General features: G+C 45.1%; 1 protein-coding gene across 1 annotated transcript in view; it reads left to right on the top strand.

Moving 5' to 3' along the window:
• The window catches only part of PCGF3 (polycomb group ring finger 3), a 36,160-nt gene extending 27,125 nt beyond the window's left edge, over positions 1-9,035 (top strand). Inside the window, exons 9-11 of the mRNA XM_080925336.1 lie at positions 1,921-2,058; positions 5,555-5,635; positions 6,270-9,035. Coding sequence (XP_080781462.1) covers positions 1,921-2,058; positions 5,555-5,635; positions 6,270-6,317 — 267 coding nt within the window. The 3' untranslated portion in view covers positions 6,318-9,035. The remainder of the gene's footprint in view (positions 1-1,920; positions 2,059-5,554; positions 5,636-6,269) is intronic.
• The last annotated feature ends 15,509 nt before the right edge of the window (positions 9,036-24,544 follow it).

Here is a 24,544-nt window from a genome sequence, read left to right as displayed (position 1 = left end):
CGTCTCAGAAAAATGAAACTTTAAGGGATAAGGGCTGGAGAGATCCTAGTACTTAAGAGCACTGGTTGATCTTCCACAGAGTTCAGTTCCAGCCCCAACATGGCGGTTTATAACTGTCTGTAGCTCCAGTTCTGTGGACTCCAGGGCCATCTTCAGCTTCAGCAGGCAGCAGACAAACACTAGTGACATACAGCCAAAGCACCATGACAAGTAAAGCCATTCTTTAACAAAAGCCAAAGCTTTAAAAATATTTTAATGATCAAAATATATTGTATGAAATTCTTAGAGAGCAGAGACAGGAGACAGAGTGTGTGAAATTTAGGGCCTTGTGCTTGCTAAGCAAGTGTTCTACCATTGGACTACATCTTCAGCTTTCTTAGTTTTCCATTTTTCTTTCCTCTCTCCTTCCTTCTTGAGATAGTCTCATGTAGTTCTGGCTGGTCTCTCCTCTCCTCACTTCTCCTCCCCTCTCTTTCTTTGTACCAGAAAGGACGGAAGAAAAAGAAAAAAAAAAAACCAATGAAAAGACAAGCTGCCTAACCTCCTGTGTATGTTCCTTCTGAATTCCCTGCTAGCTTATATAGGAGCATCTACTAGTATTCAGTGGCAGAAATGTCTTCACCTCTCTGGGACCACAGCTAGGCAAAGCAGAACTCTGACCACTCTGGGCCATGGGTTGACTCTAGCTCTGAGCAATTACTGGCAGTGATTACCCCTAATCTAAATCTCTAGTGCAAGTCTGGCTACTGCCTCAACTGCGTTCCCAAAATACTTGGCTGTTTGAAATTCTCTGGGTTATTTCTGCTTCAGCAGTCTGGCATCCTTGGGAAGGCATTTCTCTCTAGCACATAACTGCTGGTCCATCGGACTAATGGATCCTTCCTGTTCTCTTCATCTGCACTCCTTTTCTCTCCCCTGTCCTCAGCTCGTGATAACTCAAACTGCACCTCTCTGTATTTCCCCCAATAATTGCTGTAACCCGTTTTGTTTAACCAATAGTTTAAAATTGGGGGAAAAGGTTATACAATAAAGACTGGTATATGTAAAAATCTGCTAGTCTTGGAGCAAGCAGATCTTGGGGTACAGAACTTAGCAATTGAATACAAGCATTCCCAGACAGTAATTTCCTAAAATGATATTTGAGATTTTTTTTTTTTTATCTTGAGCTAAAACTAATCTTCAGTTTCAGGTACCCATGGTGTTTTTAGCTTCAGTGAATGTGTTTGCTATTTTTAGAAGTTATGTTGTGTTTTTATACCTGTATAATGTTCTTTACTCAGTGTTTTATGTTTAATTTTTACTTTTGTATATACTGGGATCTTATGACACACATCTTGGTTAATTTCCTTTTTAATTCTTATACTTAAGTTTTGAGAAGCCGGAATGAACCTATGTTAGAGGAGGGGGTTTCTCTGCAGTCCTAGGATAAAGCTTTGTCTCTGAAGCAGATTCCATTGCATTATCCTTGACTACTCTGATCCAACACTTAACTCTACTTGTAGGTTTTTATCCCACACCATTACTCTGACTCCAAGTAGTGGCACACGCAGAGTACCCTCCTTGGTGTCAGGCCTTCTTCTGTGTCAAGAACTCTGTTTACTTCACAGACCTTGCTCAGTACAGGACTTGTGTGGACAAAGGCATTCGAGAACATGAGGGACTCAGTGCCCTTGGCAAATACAAACAGACACATAACTCTCAGAGTGATATAAGAAGACGAAAGTTAACAGGCTAGGGTGTTTCTAAGCATTACAAAGACTAAGGAGGTTTTTTAAAAAAAGTATAAAATAACTGTGGTAAAACAACTTGTGCAGTGTTGTTCTGATTTCTAAAGACCAGTACTCATAGGTGTAGGAGCTAGTATTCCTCCAGGGAAAGTCTGAGTGTGGCAGTCCTGACCTCTTATCTTTTCTCTCCTAGGTGAGCATCTGTCTGGAATGCAACAGCAGCAAACTACGTGGCCTCAAGCGGAAGTGGATCAGATGCTCAGCCCAAGCAACTGTGCTGCACCTGAAAAAATTTATCGCCAAGAAGCTTAACCTCTCCTCCTTCAACGAGGTAGTCATCAGCCAAAGAGCTGGGGTAGATCATTCTTGCCTGTCTTGTTTGTTAAAATAACAACAGCAAAAGATACACACCTCCTTTTTAACAACCTTGTTCAGAGGTTTGTTGTTATTTTAATGAGAGGGGGAGAGAGAGAGAGAGAGAGAGAGAGAGAGAGAGAGAGAGAGAGAGAGAGAGAGAGAAACATGCAGTGGTGCTTGCATGGAGATCAGAAGACAGCTTGCAAGAGTCAGTTGTCTCCACTATGAGGCAACTTTGTTTCTGTTCTTTACTCAGTGTTTCATGTTTAATTTTTACTTTTGTATCTACTGGGATCTTATGATACACATCTTGGTTAATTTCCTTTTTAATTCTTACACCTAAGTTTTGAGATGCTTGAATGAACCTGTGTTAGAGGAGGGGGTTTCTCTGCAGTCCTAGGTGATTAGGCTCAAAGGTTGGCAGGCTTGGTAACAAAGTACCCTTATCTACAGAGCCATCTTGCTGGCCCCTTGTTTGGAAATTTGTTTTTATAAAAGATATATATGTATATATGTGTGTATGTATGTGTGTGTGTTTTACCCACACATATATAAATCATGTGCATGCCAGGTATCCACAGAGGTCAAAAGAGAGCATTAGATCCCCTGGAACTGAAGTTATAGACACTTGTTAGGCACCATCCTAATCATCCTTCTAGTCCCAGAAATGTGTTTTTTTAAAGTTAACAATAAGTGGTGGATGAGTGAATGAGAGATGGATATGACACTTAGAGATTAAAATCAATAACTGAAAAGACAGTAAACCAGAGATCCCTTGGCTTGTTGTTGGTGCTCATGTGTTCAGAAATCCAGGCTGTGTAGCATTTGGGCAAAAACATAAGTGGGAGCTGGTCCTGTTGAATTAAGGAAAGGTGGTGATTTGAAGTGTTGCCTCAAAGATTACTGAGCTGTCTGGAAAGGGACTTGCAGGGCTCATAGACCTTTGTCAAAACAAGACAAGTTTCAGCATGTTGCAGCAAGTACATGTGAGTGGAGATTAATACAGTTTGGAGAGTAGACTATAAAGCTGTGTTAGCTATCGAACAGTATCCCAGATTGTCTGTTAAACCTAAGCCCAGTGAGAAGGATCCTGTATTAGTATGCAGTAAAAGAGCATTTTAGATACAGATTTAAGAGAGGCCAGATAAGTAAGGAAGGAAGGAAGGAGGGAGGGAGGGAGGGAGAAAGGGAGGGAGGGAGGGAGGGAGGGAAGGAAGGAAGGAAGGAAGGAAGGAAGGAAGGAAGGAAGGAAGGAAGGAAGGAGATAGAGAGTGTGTTTGGAGTGACCTGGTCACAAGCCCCAAGAAATCATGGGGCAAGAGGATCTTCTTATAGTCAGTGTCCCTCAGATCCATGTGTTGAATCTCTATTTCAGCCCAGTGGTACTGGGAGGCAGGACCTTGGGGAAACGTTTAAGTCACAGCCTGTACTGGGGAATGTCTCTTCTGCTCTTACAACTTGCAATGACAGCAAGTACCTACACTGCGACCAGAATTCCAGCCTATGACACATATTAACTGTTAAATCTGTTATATTAGCTATCAATTTATTTATATTAATATATGCTAATGTTTTATTTTATATTAACTGTTCATCAGTTGCCCAATCTAGGCTATTTGATTATAGCCATACTGCAAGACATTCCTGGTGGTTCTGCCACAGCGCTTCTCAGAGCTGTGTATCAGACCTAGGAGCCAGGGTTTTGGACTGTCAAGGGGCCCACGCTCAGCCCTGAGCCAACCACATGAGTGGCTGGGGAGGAGGTGGAAGACACAGAATGAAGACTGACTTTATACTAGCTACCAGGAACCCTCAGGAAAAAGCAAGTCTGGATTTTGTTTGGGAAATAAGGCAGAGGGGGAGATGGGAAGGTCACGGGAGCCTTGGATTCTGTGGAGGTAAAGGTGTCCATCTTGACTTGAAGTGGTTTCTACACATTATGTAGAGCTAGATATATCAGGAAGTTCAAGAGGAAACTGCCTTTCACATATAGGAACACATCTCCATGGGGACCAGCAAGAAGTGTGGTGTTTTCATTACACCTCCATTGGCTCCTGAGTATCCTAGGTGGATCACACTCTGCTCTCAGAGCTCTGCAATCCCTGATGCTGTGTGAAGTGTGGGGAGCCTTGTCATAGACACTGAATACTAAGGGCCAGTCATAGGAGCTGCTGTAGGGTGAGGACATGCCATGCTGGGGACAGTAGCTTATAAGCAGCCTATGTATGACAAAGTCAGCACCACTCGGTGAAGATGACAGCAGACAGTTGAGCTTTCATGAACTCAAAGGCTGGTGTTCTAACTCTTCACTCTCTCAACAAGAAACACACTCTTACATGGCTGTGAGAACATTTGTCCCCTGACTAGGGACATAATAAGACCACTGGAGTCATTGATGCACACACTTATGAAAATACAAATTTAGCAGTGAGATATCACCATGTACCTCCTGGAGCACCCATGTGCAAACTATAATGACAAGTGCCGGTCACATGCGCCTGTAAGCACTAGGCTTCAGACAAGGAGACACAGAACCATGGCTAAGTGCAGTTAGGAATAGGTCATTGTCAGGAGGATGACAGCCAGATCCCTCAGGCTGAAGCACAGACACATAGTTCACATGCTGTAACAGTCTAGTCTCTATGGAGCATGTGCTGTGTAAGATGAGGATAAGGAAGCCTTAAACTGCTGAGTAATGAAGTCTATTAAAGAAATGAGAAAAGGTCTAAGGGCACATTTTCCTTCACTGCATTAAGAACAGGATGGCCAGGGTAAGGGACAGTGGGCAGGGCTCCATTGTGAAACCTAGGATGGTATAGGCCATCAGTCCCTGCAGCTGTATGTAAAGAAAGCCCTGTATGCTCTGTGCAGATAAGGTCCTGTGTGCTGTTGTACCAGGTTGTGTTCTGTGCATTAAGAGAAATTGTCTTATGACTTCTGTGTTGTGCCGTCCCAAATTTCTGTCTGGGTAGCCTGGAGTCACTGCTGTGACTTGCCGAATTGTTGATGATGGTTAGGCCCTTCAAGGGTCAGTGGATGGACATACAAACTTACATCTCACTACCATTTAGAGGGAGGAAAATGACTTGAAGTACAGGGCGCGGAGATCCAGGGAGGGGTCCACACATAATGTCTCCAGAACTTTATCAGAGAAGCCCAGAACTGGGGTAGGGACCGGGCAGGCGTCACTGATGCCCAGAACAACGAGGCCAAGTTCCTTCAGACCACTGCAGCACAGTTATGACGCATGCTCTGCCTTTGACCCCTAAAGAAGTTTGGTTTTAACAGAAATGCTTTCTGGTATAATCTGTGCTTGCAGCGGATGATGCAGTTAATGAATAAGCAGACAACCTATGTTCCCACATGACTGGGGAGGGGCTTGTTTCAGAGTATTGTGTGCATTGTTACTATTAGCCTCAGTGTAAAGGTAGGTTGAACATGCACCTGATTGATGCCTCTTCTTCTACCAGCTGGACATTTTATGCAATGAGGAGATCCTGGGCAAGGACCACACTCTCAAGTTCGTGGTTGTTACAAGGTGGAGATTCAAGGTGAGACTGGGTGGTTCTTTTGAATAGTCTCTTGATCCTTACTTGCTATGCATGACTTTTATTTGCAGACATTGCTGTGAACAGCTGTCTTTCTGGATCTATTCACCCAGCCAGGGTCTTTAGTACAACTACACTCAATCCCTGAATTCAGGGAATCAGATGTGGTAGTTCCCACAGTTGGAACAGACTCTCAAACTTTGGGTACCTCTCTCTGTCACGAATCTGGTGTAGCAATCCCTGTTCAGGACTGGAACACAGCTCTTCTACCTTCAGCCACATCGTTGCCCAGAAAGAAGGGGACAGAGACAGCATGGCAGCCAAAGACCAGGGTGACCAGTAGTTGGGGCTGATCAGAGCAAGGGTTGGAAGTGTAAGAGACTGCCTAGGAGAGGCCAGGGTTAGTGCAGTAGGCAGGAGGAACAAGTTCTGGTTCTGGTTGCATAGGCCCTGTCATGAGTCCCAAACACCACAGAGGTGACTACTAGGTGACTTGGGACCAATGACAGTTACTCTTTGTCATCCAGAACTAAATTCAGTTGTTGCATTTCGGGTACAGTTGTGTGCCTGTGGTTTGTGTGCACAGTATGGATGGGCCCCTTGCACCTCCCTCAGCACCTTTGTTTTTGTCTTGCAGAAGGCTCCCCTCCTGCTACACTACAGACCCAAGATGGACTTGCTGTAAGCCCAGCCAGACTCAACCCACACCCAGCACTCTACATGGCAAAATGTGCTGTGGAATGTTGCCTCTGGGTGCCATGCGGACCAGATTTCTGAATAGAGAATATTTATAACTTTTGTATGAGAGAATCCACTCCCAACAAGACACTACCAGCACGCGTTTACAGAGGATGAAAACACTTCGCAGTTTGCTCGTCTCTGCTTCAGGTCCACAGGCCAGAGAAGAAGTGAAACATTAGCACGTTCCCACACCACGCCTGACACACAGCACCTCTGCTTGCTTTCCAGGTCTTGAGACTCTTGAGTACGTTTCAGTTTAGTTCATGGCTTAGGTTTGATGATAAGCCTCAAAAATACTTGTACTTTTATTAAGTTCTTTGTAAGTTATTGAAAGTCTTTTCATGGTAAATATTTATGTTGCCTTTAGACTTAAGAGATATATAAAATTTTAATTTAAAGTATACCCAAAGAGGCTTGCAGCAATGCTATGATTTAGCCATGGTGTTTAATTTTCCACCTTCTAGGTACAACAGAAGCCCATTCCCAAGGTTGAGTCTTGTACTGTGTATCCTGGGATGGTCTGTGTTGACTGGGCAAGGCAAGAACCCTTCCATTACTCTCCAATGTTATGTGGCTGTAACCCTGAGTAAGGCAAGCTAGAGGGGGCGTGGCCGGTGCGGCACAGCACTGGCTTGTTGACAAGTCCTTGGGAAGGCCATCACCGGAGCTCCTGCCTTTTTCATTCTGTTTTTCTTCTGCTGGAAAGAGTGGTGGTGGCTGTATTGTCACGTACCAACCAACGCCAGCCATCCAGTAAAGACACTTAGGAGGGATCCAGTAAAGACACTAGGAGGGAGCCTCTAGCCTCCGTGTTCCTGCTAGTTGGAATTTCCAGGCTTGCTATCCTGTTGGGGTTAAACATGCGTTCTTTGGGTCTTTTTCATGAAAGGTAACTGAGAAACCTGCTCACTTGAGGAAACAACTCGCTTCAGCAGAAGTTACTTTTTCAGTCATAGAGAGGATCTTATTTGTTAACACACACCCTTCTCACATATACTTTACTGTTTTCTTAGGTTAGAGAATGAATGGACAGTAACATATCCAACTTCATCCCTCTTCAGGGGTATGAAGGCAAGAGTAAGGAGAAGGGGTTCTGTCCTGGGGTCCCAGGGACCTCTCAGTCTGGTGCCCTCTTACCTCTCCCTCCTGCCCTTCCGTGCCCAGTGAGGATTGCCCTATAATCCCAGCATTGCCTCAGCTCTTGGTGAGCATACGAGGCGTCTTAGTGCATCCCTGAGGGTCAGCTTTCTGAGTCTTCACCTTAGCAACTGGAATCTCTTTCTTGGATTTGCTTTGACAGTTGGGATTGGGTTTATCAACACCCACTTTTTCTTTTCTTCCTTTTTCACATACACAGTATCAGAAGCAGCAATTAGTGAGATTAAATGTTGGTAAGTAACGAAATACATCCAAATTAACTCAGTCTTTAATGTCTGACCTTCTAAAACAAAAGCAAGCTCTTTGTTTCAAATTAATCAAAATCACCTCTCTATGTAAGCCAGTTTGAATTATTCAGTTTCCTGAGTTTGCTATTCATTCAAATCATTTATAGAGTTACTATACAAGGGTTTATGCGTAAATATTACCTTTCTACCTCAGAACACACGTGCTGCTGAAGCAAGACCGTGTTCTCACAATGCAGTTACGTTAGAATTTAGGTGTTTTCCCATGTGGTGAAATTAAACAGTTAGAAGCCTCCAAATTCAAGTAAATTTAATTTACAGTTCAGATCAAACTTAGTATGGCTGTATAATCTCATGATATGTATTTGTAACTTTGTAGCTACTTTTAGAATCACTTGACTTTGCTATGGTGCTAAGTTGATAGATCTAAGTATTCAGCGAGGTGGACATTGCAACTGATGTCCTGGCTGGGCGCTGCCGCCCCAACAGCCCTGCTTCTGTCACCACGTTAACCTGTTAAACCTCAGCAGCAAAAATACCTATTTTTCTAAGATTCCATCATCCGCTGTCTGCACTGCAGACGGTTTCCTGATGCCCTTCTGCCCTTTGGTCTGACCTGTAGCCTTACCTCGCTCAGAGATGAAGCAGAGTGAGCTTGCGTCAGATGGAAGCTTCCGGGCGCCTTATTTCACTCCTGCCAAGCTCCACGTGACATCCAAGGCCGAATATTATTATTTTTCCAGCATGAACACTGGGATCAGTTAGTGATTGGTCCTGTCAAGCTTTCTCAGCAGGCGGAGCTCCTGCGAAGTCGTTTTCATAGCTGCCGATGCTAGAAATCGGAGGCGTCCGTCCGGCAGCTCTGGGACCAGCCTCCCAGCACGTGGTCTCGCTCAACACCGTTTTCACAAAAATAGAAAACTCAGATAGAATATATAATATTGAATTTAAGATTTGGGGGGTTAAAAAAGAAACTTAACTTTATAAAATTATTTATTCTATTTTAAGCCTTCTATCATATTTTCCCATCCAATTGTTTGGTTTCCATGGTCCAGCTTTATTTACAGGCATATAAGATAAAATTGTGAGATGTTTTGCAAGCTTCTTTTACTTTTTGTAGCCTTTGGTTTGTATGTTTTTATAGGGATGAAGAGCATTTTTATGCTTTTGTGCAATAGGTTCCAACATGCGTTTATTAGTGTTTAAATTGTGATCTAGCATCTATTAAATTGAAAGGGAATATAGGTGGAATTTCAAAATCTGTGCATTTAGCTATTTGGTTTTGCCTTTTTCACTGTTATAAGAATGCCGTTACCGGGATTATGTGCGTGCATGTGAGAGAGAGTGAGTGAGAGTGTGTGTGTGTGTGTGTGTGTGTGTGTGTGTGTGTGTACGTACTTTCTATCAATATTAAAAAATAAGCAGCCAGGCAGGAAGTGATGAGGTTAGCACCATCTTAAGTTTGCATCAGCGTGGGTGCACCCAAGTCCTTGAGCTAAGTCTGTGACTGAGCCACCCTGGGGTTGGGGTTTCACAGTCTCCACCTGGTAGTGCTGCCCTCCACTGGCTTGCTGGCTTCTGACACCTGCCCTGGCCATCAGAGTGTTTGGGGGCTGGTGTTCCGTGTCTAAGGACATACAGGGTGGTGTGTCACAGTGCTCCGAAATGTATCTTAGATTAAATGTTCCAGTAATGAGCCAACTGAGTTCTGCTTTGTATATGGATATTAAATATGTTCCCAAAACATTGAAAGTAGCAGATAGCGAAATCCCCCCCCCCCCCACACACACACACACACACACACACACACACACACACACACACACACACGTGTCTGTTTCCTCAGGAAATCATTTAAGCCCCAACACATCACATGTGACCTTAACATGAAAACAAAAGTTTTCTCTGCCTTGATATTAAATACACCAAGTAAATAAACTGAGATGCGTAGATTAGAAGTCACTCAGTTGTACCACATCTGCATATCTTGCATTCCTGCAGGCAGGGATTAGACATTCAGGCTCTCCTCAGGAACAGCTGTGTAGGCTGTGGCTGTCACACCCAGTGTTCCTGTTGTCATTTTCTCCCATCCAAGAGCACATTTGGGAAAGAACTGAAGTGTGCCTGTGAGGTGTGTCACTTTAGCCAGCGACTCACACTCACTGTTTAGTTCCAGCTCTCAACCTGTGCCAGACACATTTTCCCCAAGTGTCAGGTTACAGACAGCAGCAGCACCCGAGCTGTCACGTTGGCGCGTGGCCACCACTAGCAACTGTCACGGTGTATGAAATGGTGCAGATACAGATTTTTCGACTGTTTAATTTGAAAGTTTACATTTTTTATGATTGCGTTAGTGTGTAATTTTTGTACCATCAGTGGCTAGTTTTTGTCTAAAATCTTTTTTGGAATATTGCTTAATGTTTTGATTTTATGATAGTGAAGCTTGTATTCAGTGTTTTGCCAATTAATATTATATGCTTGTAATAAAAGCAGAAGAAAAACTAAACTAAAATCTCCCAGTCTGGCAATGTTTTACCTAAAATACTTGTAAGAGTTTAACAGATAATGTGTACAGAACATGACCCGCCCTCTTCCTCTTACAGGTCAGCCATCCAGGGATAGGAAATATCCAGGAAAACAAACAAAAAACCTCAAGAAACAGGTTTTTTTTTTTCTGTTCTTATTTCCTAACTATAGTATAACAGTTGTGTATGTATCATTTGCTTTGTTTTGCTTGGTTTTGGTTTTCGAGATTGGGTCTCTATGTAATCCTGGATGTCTTAGAATTCACTTTGTAGACCAGATGAGCCTCAAACTCACGGAGATCTGCCTGACTCCCGAGTGCTGGGATTAAAGGTGTGCACACCATGCTTGGCCAGTGTAACACTTACTATAAGTCATCTAGAGATGACTTCAAGGATTCAGGAGGATGTGCTATTAAAAAACATTGCTATTTTATCAAAGGGACCTGAGCATCCTCAGAATCTTTTGTCTATAGGAGATCTGGCCTCATGGACGCCAAGGGGCTGCTGCGGGAGTTGAGAACTGCTCTAGGCGCTCTCCATTGAGTCAGGCCTCGCTTGCCCACTGTATCACAGTAATATAAGAACACAGGGGTTTATGACCCCTTCCTCTGTTTTATCCATCACTTCTAAAATGCTACTCTTGGCCCAACATGGGGTACCAGAGTTTGGCAGAAAAAGAAATGAAATAACATGTGATGTATATGTTCCCAGAGGAAGTGCTCTGAGTCTGAAGCTGTGTATGACAACAAAGATGGCAGAGCCTGCTGGTCCCCATTGATGGGCTGCAGGAATGATGACTTCGTCTAAAGCACTGGTCAGACTTGCAGTTTCTAAAGTTGGAATGCAAGAAGTTGGTGACCAAATTAGGTAACTTTCTGTATGTTGTGTGTGTACCAGAGGAAGATGCTGAATGTCCTACTCTGTCACCTTGTACCTTACCCTGGAGCTAGAGAGTGGCCAGCAAGCTCTTGTATACCTCCTGTGTCCTCATTACTGGGATCATAGACATGCATAACTACATCTGGTTTTTTATGTGGGTTCTGGGAACTTGAATTCAGGTCCTCGTGCTTGTCGACTGAGTTCCTGAGTTAATTTTCTCTTGTTTTTGGCAAGTCATTACACATTACAGATGTCAGGATATAGCTGCACTGTAGGTAAGCGGGAAGTAACTATCTTAGTTACATTTCTGTTACCACAACAAAATACCGTGGCCACCGCAACTTATAGAATAAAAGCAATTTGGGGCTCACAATTTCAAAGGGTAGTGGAGCCCATGACTCTCATGGTAGCAGGCAGGTGGGCGCGCAGCGGGCGGGTGGGTGGGCGGGTAGGCAGGTGTGGTGTCAAAGCAGTAGCAGAGAACTTAAATGATTGGATGACAGCCATAACACACAGAGGGAACTAACTGGGAATGGCACCTTAGGGACACACCTTCTCCAACAAGACCCCCCCCCCCCCATAATTTTTTCTATATAGCTCCACCAACTACGGAACAAGCCTTCAAATATATGAATGGACCTGTGGGGTCCATTCTCATTCACTTTCCAGGTGAGATCAGTGGGCACCAGGATGTGAGATTCCTGCTATTTGAGACTAGAGCTATATCACAAGACTGGTAGGTCCCTCAGGAAAATTGTATCAAACCCTCCAAAGGCCCCTCTGTTGCTACATCAATGCAGGCCTGGGGTGCCTCTGCCCGGGGAGGTGTTACTGTTTCTCCAATGCTTTCCTGTGTACTCTGACCACACACAGTATCAAAGAGTCAGATGTGGTCTTATGAAAGTCAAATGTGACCACCCCAACACAACAAGTAGTGAAATCATACTGCTCTTCAGAAGCTGTTGCATCACACTATTTCTGGGAAGATACTTACATCTACTTACTGCAGATAAGGAGCCAATGACAGACTAAAGTATAGATGTCACCAAATTCTAACTTGGTGAACCAGTGTTTTATTATTATTTTTATTACAAGAATATGAGTAAAAGGTTATTTGCAGGAAGCCAAAATTACTCAGCGGCTTCACCGAAAGCCCACTCAGCATGAGTAGTGGTTTATAAAAGCTGGAAACCTGGTGCATACTGAACAACCAGACCTCTCAACAGGTTGGGTGCGTGATCCTTTCTTTCCTAGAGGCTCTGTTGGTCTGAACCTTTTTTAGGCAGCTCAACTGCTCTCTTCTTTCAGACTTGTAAGTTAAGCTGATCCGAGAAACCAGTTTTATTGCTTGAATACTCTTGGGGAGGAGAGAGCCTAGCAAATCTGATCAGTTTCAGGGACTTCCTGAAGCAATTTTGAGTTGCTTACTTCCTGGCTTAAAGGAGCTTCCTTGCAGAATGGAGTGTTTCACCTCCTTACAACATCCTGTTTCATGCTGTAAACTTCCTGCCCTAAAATATCCTGCTGTGTCCCTTCCCTTTAAATCCCATGTCTTAAGTTTCCTTCCAGGATGGAAGGTTTAGCCTTGGAGGAAACTGCTACACAACAGAGGCACACACTTCCCATAGAGGCCCAAGAAAGGCTGCTGATCTGCAAGATGGAGGTCTTTATTTAATTCTGGTACTTAAGGCTAGAGACTTAGACTATACACCACATTCTTCGGCTTGGCCAATATAGAGTTTTGGGAGGCCAGTGTCAGGAAGAACTGTCAACAACTGGCAAATATTTCTTCTAGAAATAATTATTTGGCCAGCAGGTAGATATAAATGTGGACAACAGTGTTCTTGTGTTAACCATGAAGGAAGGACCGAAGCTGGATGTGGTGGCTCATATGCATAGTGCCAGCAACTCAGGAGGCTGAAGTGTAAAGGCTGTGGCAAATTTGAGGCATCCTGGACTCCACTGTGAGACCTTGTCTTCTAAAGGCACCCACATAGTGTCTCCCAACCAACTGTTTGTAACTTCTGTTTCAGGGATCTCACTCCTGACCTCCATGAGCACCAGGCATGCCTACAGTGTAAAGGCTCATGCACTTTTAAACCTAAGCTGGGAATGGTGGTATACACCTGTTATCCTAGCACTCAGGAGACTGAGGTTTATGGACAGCCTGGGCTACATAAGATTTGGAGGGGATTGTGGAGTCTAGCCTCTTACTCTGGTTGCTTCCTGGTTAAGCTCTGCTCCACCACATTTCCACCATTGTGTACTGTTTCACAAGTCCTAAAATTGACCATGAACTAGAACCTCCTAGCTGTCATGTATGAAACAGATAGTCCAGGAAGTGGGTAGACTGGGGGTGCCTACTGGAAAAACTCTCTTTATCAACCCCATCCCCAGTTAAATTCTGGCATTTAAGTTGATCTCTGGAAGCAGCCCCCTTTATAGCTTAAAGTAATACCTGGACTTTCAGTCAGGATCGCAGTAAATTCACTGTTTACAACTTTGGAAGTCCACTTTGCCCCCAAGACAAAAGTTGTTCTCTATATTCTCTTGAGGTCTTCCTGAAGTTTTGTGTTTTCCTTGGGACAGAGGCTGTGGCTCATGTTTTTGCTGTATGTATGTATGTGTGTATGTGTGTATATATGTATGTGTGTGTGTGTATGTAAAAAAAAAAAAAAAAGAATTCACTGATTTCATGCTGAATCTGGCAGGCATTTTCTGGGTTGCATCATCTGAAACCTCTATCCATCCCCTGGCTGAAGGGCAGAGTGAGTACCTTCAGGACTCTTTAATGCAAACCCACTATTGTAGCTGGGCTTTGGCTACCTTGTTCCTCTTCTTCCACCCTTTCAACCTACTAACACTAGGTAGGAGAGAAAAAGACAAAGGGGGCAACGATATTGTTAGAATACTTTCTGCTGATTAGGGGTGTTCCTGGGGTCAAGTGTGGTGTTTGCTGTCAGCATATCTAATTTCTTCTTTCCATCTCTTCACACATGACTACTTGACAAACTGCAGCCAACAGCATCCAACCACTAACTGGTCAAGCAATCAGCAGCTCCTATCCGGACACTTACATATCCTCTGAGAAGTCCCCAGAAATCCATACATCACACACTGGGTAGAAACTATCTGCAGCTGGCAAAATCATGCCCTTGCTAGAGTACAAGGCAAATCATAGTCAGCTCCTGTGGACAGTCTGAAGCAATCCCATATCCCACATATTATAATAGCTCCGTGTTTCTAAAGAAATCACAGTTCTCGCTACACACTTTTATCACATCCTGCGTTACATTTTTGAGGATGTCATTAACAGAATTGTCCATATATAACCTTCACAATTCTATTCCTTCACTATATTATCTGTGAGGTTCATCCTGTTGATTGTACCAATACCCCTTGTTTAAATACTGAATACTCGTCCCTGTGTGAACACAACAGTTTGCTTGTAACCTGATGACACATTTTATTTCAGTTTTAATTTTGTAGGTTTATCTTTGTGTATGCGTGTTCTTTTTTCATTTGTATGAGGTAACCACAGAGGCCAGAAGGCGGCACTGGATGCCCCAAAAGTGGAGTTACAGACCATTGTGAGCCCCCATGTGGTTGCTGAGAACTGAGCCTGGGTCCTCTGGAACAGCAGCCATTATTAACCACTTAGCCATCCCTCCGGCCTCCAGAGCATCATTTTTGCCCATCTATCATATGACTACATCTTCTGTGCGTATCTCTCCCACATTTGAGTTACTTTTTGAGGGGGAGGGTGAGACTGGATTTCACTAGAGTTAGGGGTTAGGGTTAAAAGCCCTGGCTGTCCTAGAACTCGGAGATCTGCCTGCCTTTGCTTTCCAAGTCCTGGGATTAAAGACCTGTGCCATAACTACTCGGTGAGTTACTTGTTTTCTTAACTACTGAGTTTTAAGACATCTTCACATTTTCTGAAGCCAGTTGGGTAAGTGATTTGTTAATATTATTTTCTCTTCATCTCTACTTAACTTTTTCCTCCTTGACATTTCTAATAGATCTTTCCCTAATAAAGTCACATTTATAAGAACAATATTTCTTGGATTCCTCTGTATGTGTGTGTGTATGTGTGTTTTATGTCATGTCTAAGATCTCTGCCAAATGCCAAGTCGCAAAAGTATTTATCTGTTTTATTCCAAATATCTTACAGCTTTATACTTGCCATTACATTTTTGCTTAATGGTGTAAGGTGTGAGGTGAGGTTGTGGATACCAGTTATTGAGAAGACTGTCCTTTCTCACTAGCTACTTTGTGTTGCTGTGAGAGACCAAGAGGCCATGTGTACAAGTCTGTTTCTGGACTCTGACCTCTGACCTGCCTGTCCCTTGCTTACTTCTTCACTGAATACATAGACACACACACCTTTAAAATCAGTTTTAGTATATGAAATTTTTAAAATTTAAAATATAACATCTACAAGAAATGAGCAACTGGAAATAATTTAAAATTATAGATACAATATCAAGGCAGATGAGATGGCAGTAAAGATGGTCACTCAATACCAACCCTTACCACCTGCATTTGATCTCTGAACTCCACACAGTGAAAGGAAAGCAGTGACTTCTACATGCTATCCTCTGGCCTCCATGTGCATACATATATCACACACAATAAATAAATAAATGTTTTTAAAGCCCAAAGCATCATTTATATTAACAGTAAAGGGATGCATAGATGTGTCTTGCAAATGTTTACAAGATTGCATAAGGAAAAGTGTAAAACTGGTGAAAGCAATAAAGGAGTTAAGTAATGGTGCAGCTGCTCTGTGCTGACGGTAGGAAGACTCAATATTGTCAGAATGTTCTTTCCAGCTTGCTCTACAAAGTCAGCAAATCCCAAACATAATCCCAGCGAGTTTGATATAGATACTGTGATAATGCTAATTTCCAACTTTCTGACATCTGCTACGTCTCACCAAGTCCATATATCCAAAATTGAGCTTAAGGTGGGCTATAGAATTATTTCTGATGATTAGATAAAAGCCAGCATCCCGCAGGACTCCACAACAGCTACTTCTTCTCCCTGTGTTGTATGTGCCCACCTGCTCTTCTCTCACTAAGCTTTGTCTTTACTGTCTCCACTATTTTCCTCTACTTCCTGTATCTGACCTTGTCCAGTCTGCTTTCTTTTCTCTACTTTGGACTCTTCCAGATGCCTCTGGATATTTTCTCCTTTTCCTTCAGTGTGCTCCCCACATGCAGAGTCATCTAGGAGACAACCCTTCAGGCACTGGGAGGGTTTATTGAGCCTCCGGTTAGGTTAATTGAGGTGGGAAGACTCGATAGGTAGGGGTCCTGTGGTAAATAGAAGGAAAACCATCAGAGTACAAGTTGTCATCACTCTGCATTCCTGGTGGATATGATATGACCAGCTGCTTCAGGCTCCGGACACACTGATTTCTTCATCATAATAGCCTGTGCCTATGTACTGTGAGCCAGAATAAACCCATTCTCCTGTAAGTTACTTTTAGAAGGATATTTTTTTTTCACAGTAACAAGAAACTAAGTCATACCAAACTGTGTGGGATTTACTAGCAAAGCCAAAAAGATGTAGAGCAAAACACACAAAGCTCTTTTGTAATTCAAAAGCTATTTTGTGTGACTTAGAATAATATGCCTTACCTTGCCCCCAGAAAGCTGATAAGAGTTGAGTCTTAAAAAAACAAGCTCTGCTGGGGAGATGGCTCAGCAGTTAAGAGCACTATCTTCTCTTCCAAAGGTCCTGAGTTCAATTCCCAGTAAACACACGGTGGCTCATAACTATTTATAATAGAATATGATGCCCTCTTCTGGTGTTTCTGAAAACAGCTACAGTGTACTCGTATAAATATAATAAATAAATCTTTAAAAAATAAAAGCTCCAGGCAGGCCCTTCATACCCTCCAGCAGTTCATAGATGGGAAGGGGTGTGCCAACTCAAAAACCTAGCATCTGGGTCTGTGTGGTAGCGGATTGGTCAGCCTGCCAGCTCCCCAGCATGCCCTGGCTAGATCACCCAATGCCACAGCCAGCCACGGGCAGGGCCAGCTCTCCCGTTCTCATGCTTCAGTGCTGGTTCACTGCTGCCCTCACCAGCAGGGCCAGCTCTCCTGTTTCCCAAGCATGGTGCTGGGTCCACTCTCCCAAGTGTTGCAGCTGGTGAGGGATGTGGCCAGGTCTGCAGAACCCTGGGACACCAACCCAGGCAGCAGCCCAGACCAAGGACATCCTCATGGGCGTTGGAGGTAATATGAACCACAAACATCCACACAGACCCCTGCTGCACTCCCAGGCACCCAGCATGGCCCTCAGTGGCACCATGGGCCTGGATTTCACCGTGGCCTCAAATGACAGGGCAGGCTACTCACATCAGGCGGTTCCTCCCCACTTCCCTGTCTTCGGTTCTGCCTCTCTTCATAAAGCTCAAACCATTCATTCATTCTACTTCTCTTTCTCTCCCATCTCTCCACCACATACTTGTACATCACAGTGGCTCCCTCTGCTGGAGGACAGTGTGATGACACCAGCAGCAGGACTGGGTGTCTTCTGCCAACCTGTGCCACGTGGTGGTGGGCAGGCAAAGAGCACAGACTTTAAAAACGACCTAGCCATTTTTTTTTTTTAAAGTAAAACTCAACACAGTCCTTCCATCTCTACAGTTAGATCAAAATAGAACATTTTCTCTAACCTGAAACATGAAACAATATGACCTCTGGAAGATAACATAAAAGATTAAAAATCTAGCAGTCCTTGGATTACTTCCTGCCAACCATGAGAGGAGCAGCTTCCGCTTTATGCTTTTGCCTCCATGATGTTCAGCCTCATCTCAAGCCGAGAGTAGTGTGGATCAGACAGATTCATTGGCTGGATTAGGCTGAATCATGAGCCAAATTAAATGCTTCTGTCTTTAATCTAGTTCTCTCAGATATTTTTCACATCAATGAAGATCTTAAATAAGACCGAGTTTATTTGAAACCTTCAACATTATTGAAAACTTGTACTTATGTAGGACCCTGAATAAGTTTTATAGAACTTTCCATAGTTATGATAACCTGGAAACAGCCAAGATATTCTTAAAGAGTGAATGGCTAAGAACACTGCAGTCCATCAAATACTAGAATATTATTCAGCAATAAAAAGAAAAGAGGAGAGGGCTGGAGAGATGGCTCAGTGGTTAAGAGCACTGACTGCTCTTCCAGAGGTTCTGAGTTCAAATCCCAGTAACCACATGGTGGCTCACAACCATCTGTAATGGGATCTGATGCCTCTTCTGGTGTGTCTGAAGATAGCAACCGTGTACTTATATACAATAAATAAACACATCTTTTTTAAAAAGAGAAATGAGGTAGTGCTGGGGAGATGGCTTATGCTTTAGAACACTCCCTGTTCTTTCAGAGGAACCAAGTTCAGTTCCTATAGATCCAGCTCCAGGAAATCCAAGGCCTTTTGGCCTCCACAAGCACTCACACATAGCATGTACACACGCACATGCACACACAGAGCCTGAATGCATATCGCTAGCTGAAGTATACCAATCTGAAAGGCTATATATGGATGACGCTGATGATTCCAAACATGTTGTTGGCTTAAAAATAAGGGGGTGCACTGATGGTTGCCAGGGTCCTAGAAGGAGGGATAAACAGGAAAACACACACACGGGCTTTGGGGCAATGAACTCTAGTGGTACATACATGTCATATACTCTGAATACACAGACGAACACAAAAGTAAACCCCGTGTAAGTTAAGGACTTGCATTGGTCAGTCTCATTGTAGGTAGTGGAGGAAACCATGAGCATATAGTTGACAAGGTGACAGCCATGACAAGGACCAAAGCCTTGGGCCCATGGGAAATTGGTAAAGCTCTTCCCCATATTTGGTCGTGCTCAAAACTGGCCAAACCTTCTTTCTTTGGTGTAAATACAGATATTTACCAGTCACTGGTCACTAGCGACGGCAGCTTCCTCCTCCTAGGTGTTTGCAGCCTGAGACTGCTTGCCTACAGAGAATCTTAAGCTTATCTCCCCCACATATTGTGCATAATAAGCACAGACAGGTGCTCAGGTGAGGCTCCAGAGCACACACGGCCCACCTGACCCAGACTCTGTCCAAGTGTTTGCCTGTCTGCCCTTTCTTCATTTTCCTTCTGACAGAAGCAGATTTCTAGAAAGAAAAATGTAGGCTTCTGATTTTAGCTTTTGTCTTGGTTTGTGGTTGTTGTTCTGTCTTCCAATACAAATCAGTCCAATACAAAACTTCTAACAGTTCTCCAGCTCTTGGCTCCCGAGTGCGGCATCCATAGCATATGCGGCCATGCTCAGCACTTGGGGAAGGTTTAAAGATCTATAAGGAGTCAGAATGGGAGCAGCACTCCAGTCTTAAGCTTAAGTCTGTATATCCAAGTAACCCTTTGCCAATCAGTAGTCTAGGCTCTTGTTCCAAGGTGACAATCCATATGCAGAAAGTCTGGCAGCTGCAAATGCGTGTGCCCCGAGGCTTCACTTGGCATCTCTGTGAGCCAGGCCTCAATTCAAGTTGTGACTCCTGTCACTATCACAGAGCTCTTGCCGCCTTTACACAGACTTGCTGCTGAGAGTCTCACTGTCTGGCTCTCCTGCTTTTGACTCATCCAGGTGCTTATCACTCTGCCGTCTGTCATTGCTGGCTCTTGTGGTCTTGTGGTACCCTCCCGATCAGAGTGTCCGTGCAGCTCTGAGCCCCAAGGTTGCAGTTCCAGGCACTAAGGCCTCCTCTAGGTCATAGATTCCTTTATTCCTTCCCAGTTCTTCACTGTATTTGTACTGTGGATATTTAACTCTAGCTTCTTCAAAGCTGTGCCATGAGTCTGAGTTTTGGATGATGTGACCAAAGGGCTAGGCACGAAGTGGCCTGTGTGAACTATAGCTGGAGCTGCCAGGACACACTCACAATTCTGACTTGGTTTCTGCTCCAAAGTGGGGAAAGTTTTTTATGTATATGAGTGTTTACCTGCACATATGTGCCACATGTGTACCTGGTGCCCATAGATGTCAGAGAAAGATATTAAATTTCCTGAAGCTGGAGTCAAAAGGCTATGAGCCCCCAAGTGGGTGCTGGGAGTCGAACTCAGGTCCTGTGCATGAGCAACAAGTGGGCTTAACCACTAACCTGTCTGTCAAGTCACACACGTAAATTTACATTTTAAAGCCTTTGGGTAACATCTATGCTAACATCAAAGCCTTCTGCCAGCCTAGGAGCTGACCAGAATGCTGAACGTCCCTCATGAATACCAGGTATGTCCCATGGATTTTCTGTACCAGGCAGGATTCTGGACTGAGAATCTGACAGCACCATTTACCTTTGAGTTTTCTAAAATTAGATTTCTTTCTTCTGTAACATCAAGGTGCTGGGGAAAGGAACCAACAGCAGAAGCCATATGTGAAAATAAGATAGGTGTTGTAGGAATCTTGACAAATTAGTGAAGAACCCAGCTTTCTTTTGTCTGAAAATGCCAGTCAGCTCGGTCAGCTCCAGTCTGCCCAGTTAAAGGTCCCTCTATCTCCACCATTTGTTAATTAACATAACAACAGCTGCTTGGGGGTGTGTCAAATCCTAAATGGGCATCTAAATACATCACTAGGAAAGAGGACTCTATTGTCAGGGACTTAAACACTTCCCCTATGCAGTGGGTAAGAATAGAGTAGGATCCCAGTGGATACCATGGTAGGTTGCTTAAGGGACACAAGGCCTGCTTCCCTGAGGCCTGCAAAGAAGTCTGCACTTGTCCACAGCCTGCATCTCTAGTTCCTCAGATCCTAGTTGCAGTTAGTGAGCTCAAAGCACAAAACCTGGACCCAAACCTAGTGGGTGGAGAACCCGCTGAAAGGGAAAAGGGACTGCAGTGTGTCACAACCTCTCAGCAGAGGCTCAGAGTAATCACCATGGTAACTAGAACTTCGAATTTTACTGTATTAACATTTTTACTATGCTCTGTTTCTCCAGCACTTGACAGCTACCTGCATGCTTGTTTCTCTGGCTGCCTTGTTCAGTTTTTCCATTTTGTTTCATTCAGAATGAAGTTCCTACTTGTACTGTTGGAACTCTTCTCAAAGGGGGTTAAAACTGTCTCCCTGCAAGCATTTCTACCTGTCCTTCTGGGAGGAGAGAAATTCGGTAAGAAGAGCTGCCCCAACTGTCCACATTAGATGTTGAGTCACTGGCCAGGGCACAGGGCATTTCTGTGGGAGGGTGCGTGGAGCCCGATGAAGGACAAGAAACACAGAAGTCTGTGTCACCCTGCTGGTCCTGGGCCTTCACTCAGTTTCAGCACCCAACTGATGACCTAAGATTGAAGCACAGCCTAACAGCCTTCTCCATCCACCTACCACACCCTTCCCAGAGATTACGGTGCTTTAAGGACCCGTGCAGTGCTGGGCCCCTCCCCAGTCCTGTCCCCCAGAATCTTGGGTTCACACCTTCATAGGGAGTATGGCAGCCACCCAGAGAGCACATGGTCCCACACATCATACCAACCAACCCGGAGCTACTGGCACAGGTAGTCAGCTCCTGGCTTATCCTCAGCCTGACCTGACTCAGGTCACATCAGGTGAGGCCAAAAGCAACAGGCCAGCTATGAGTTCACTTGAAGGTCGAAAGATGGATTCCTGGGGTCCAGAAGGCCTTCAACCTGCACAACTATTACTGGCCATCGTTACTTGCTGCTCCGGTCGGTCGTACCTCATTTTACCTGGTCTTTGTTCAAAGTCACCTTGAGGATAAAGGAAGCGAACAGTCCCTGTCTCCCTGTCAGCAGAGAGCCTTAGCTTGTGGCAGTACAGTAGGAAGCCTAGGGAAAGCAGGCTTGATTGGTACAGGATCTCCACCGGCTTTTCTGTCTCTGCCCCCCACGCCTCTCCATCCAGCACTGCTCCGGTTTATGAGGAGGGAAGACCAGGACAGGTTGGTTGGCATCTCAGTGGTAACTGCTAAAGGACAAGACCTACCTCACACCTATAAAGGATTAGACTGAGACACATTTAATTTGGCTTAGAAAAGAGCAAGCTCTCTGTTCATGGCCTCTAGGGAAGCCAGTGACCACTTAGCCCAGGCTGTTGGGGAGGGAAGAGATAGAAACACCTCCTAAGGCAGAGGGTAGGTTAGAGAAGGGATAAGGGGAGGATTCAGGCCATGGGGAGGGGTGGGGGTGGTGTCAGTAAGGGGCGGGAACATGTGGCGAGAAGGTAGAACAGGGGCCTCTCCCAGGGAGAGTTGAGGTCAAAGAAGGTTCTTTCTAGGCAATTGCGTCTTTCTAGCTTTGATTGGGCAGGATCTGCATGTGATCATCTTGGAACCAATCGTGGGGGGGGGGGGGACAGTGGCGCGCGGTGATTGGCTCAGACCTCTTCCATGATTCCCACACAATATTCTGAGTCCACCCCCTTGCATCTCGCACCCTTACTGCGGAGGGAGGCGGGTTTGAACTGGGTTTGGTCTGGGGTACCCCTCCTCCGCACCGGAAGGAGTCCTGCTACGTCTCTCCGCTGCCCCTCCAGCCCAGCCCCCTTTCAAAAACTGATCTGAAGTCGAATGAAGACCTGTGAGCAGCCAGTGTTCAAAATGTGTGGACAGGTGGCCCAGACCCAGGGGTCCTTGGCCCTGCTAGGCATGTCAAGGACAACAGGATTTGTCTAGCTGCGGATTAGCAGGGGTAGACAAAATGGTCCTTAATTGCTGGTCGTTTTAGTTTTTCCGGGGATGCCTTGATAGTTAGGTGGCTCAACTGAAAGCAGCTCTGTGTCTTGGTCCAGGTCTTAGCGAGTGGCGCACACATCAGAGCTTGACTACTGGGGCTGGCCGCCTGCAGACACCAGGGAGACACGGGAAAGCTGCCAAAGTGTTCAGGTTATGCCAACATCCAAAAGGTTGAGAGACCTCCAGTGTTTGGGGCTAGGCTGGCAGATGGGGGCTTTGTAGGAACATTGTGTTCTTCAGCTTTAGGGTAGCTTTTCCCTGGCCCTGGTACCTGTCCCTCAGTTTGGAATATCCACTCCATACACGTGCGCGCGCGCGAACACACACACACACACACACACACACACACACACACACGGGGTGGTGGGAAGGAGGGAGAATATGGCTCCTGCCTCCTGTCTTCTTGGTTTATGTGTCATTCCCTCTGACAACCCACCACACCACTTATGTGTATCCGTTCCTGCTCCCACTGCTCAGTACCCACTTCCCTCCAGTTACAGTATTTACCACCCCTCCCATCACACGTGCACACGCACTTACACACAACTCAATTAGACAACACTACAAACATAACTCACCAGGATCTGACCCATCAATCCTTGAGTGGCCAACTGATCAAGTTCTCCAGCAACTAAAACGTTGTGTGCGGTCATGGTTTAAGTCCAAAAGGAACCCAGACTGGGCTGTGAGGTAGGATACCCGATCACAGATGGGTAGACTAATGGGTGTCCTTACATGAGCATCCATGCTGGGTAACAGCATGTGGCAAAGCTCTAGGGAGGGGAGACCCAGAGACTGGGGTCTTAGGTACACCTCCAGAAAAAGAAGTAGCTGCCAGCCCATCGAGAGAAACAGTATCTGGGTCATTCCGTGGTACCTGGAGGTTGGTGTAGGGAGGCAATGCAAGGACATCCCCAGGTAGTGAGAGGGATACAGGAGATGTGTCTGTACTCGAAGGAGAGCATGACCTCTCACCTCCTCTCACCCCTGCATCCCCAGCGGGAGGGAGACATGTGCAGCCTTTCTGCTCCGACCGGCAGGATTTGCTGGACAGTCCATGGGTAGGGAAAGTCATAGGACTTCCCACAGTTGCCACCTCCAACAAGAGAGGTATCCCATAAAGGACAAACAAGGGCTCTTTTAGGACAAATGTGGCCACAGCACCTTGGGCTGGGCTGAGCACGGGGCAAATTGAGATTGCAGATCTATGGAATGAGGTAGGGGCTGAAAGAATGTGCCAGGGGAGAGAGCTGGCAAATGCTGTGGTCACCTCCTCCCTATTCAGAGTTGGCAGCCATCCCAAAGGCGTAGGAGTGCCACAGGGAAGCAGGCGAGGGGAACGAGACTATGGGATTCCTGGTGGGCCCAGGTCAGAAAAGCAGTATAGTCTGTGAGGAAGAAAGTTTGTATGTCCTGGAGGTTCCCCTCAGGCACTGGGGTTCTGAAGGGATCTTTGCCCTCTGGAGAATAAGGTGAGACAGGAAGTCTAAGGACCAAGGGACACCCTGTGTTTGTCCTTAGTGTGAGGGAGGGAACCCCCCTTCCACCCCCGGGCGGAACGGTATTCTTAGAAGGAATAGCCACACGGTGTGAAATCACTGTTTATTGGCTGTGATTCCCTCAGAGGGGAGAT

This window comes from Micromys minutus (genome assembly GCF_963924665.1).
Source record: "Micromys minutus genome assembly, chromosome: 11".
Taxonomy (NCBI): Eukaryota; Metazoa; Chordata; class Mammalia; order Rodentia; family Muridae; genus Micromys; species Micromys minutus.
This window is presented reverse-complemented; position numbering and strand designations above follow the sequence as displayed.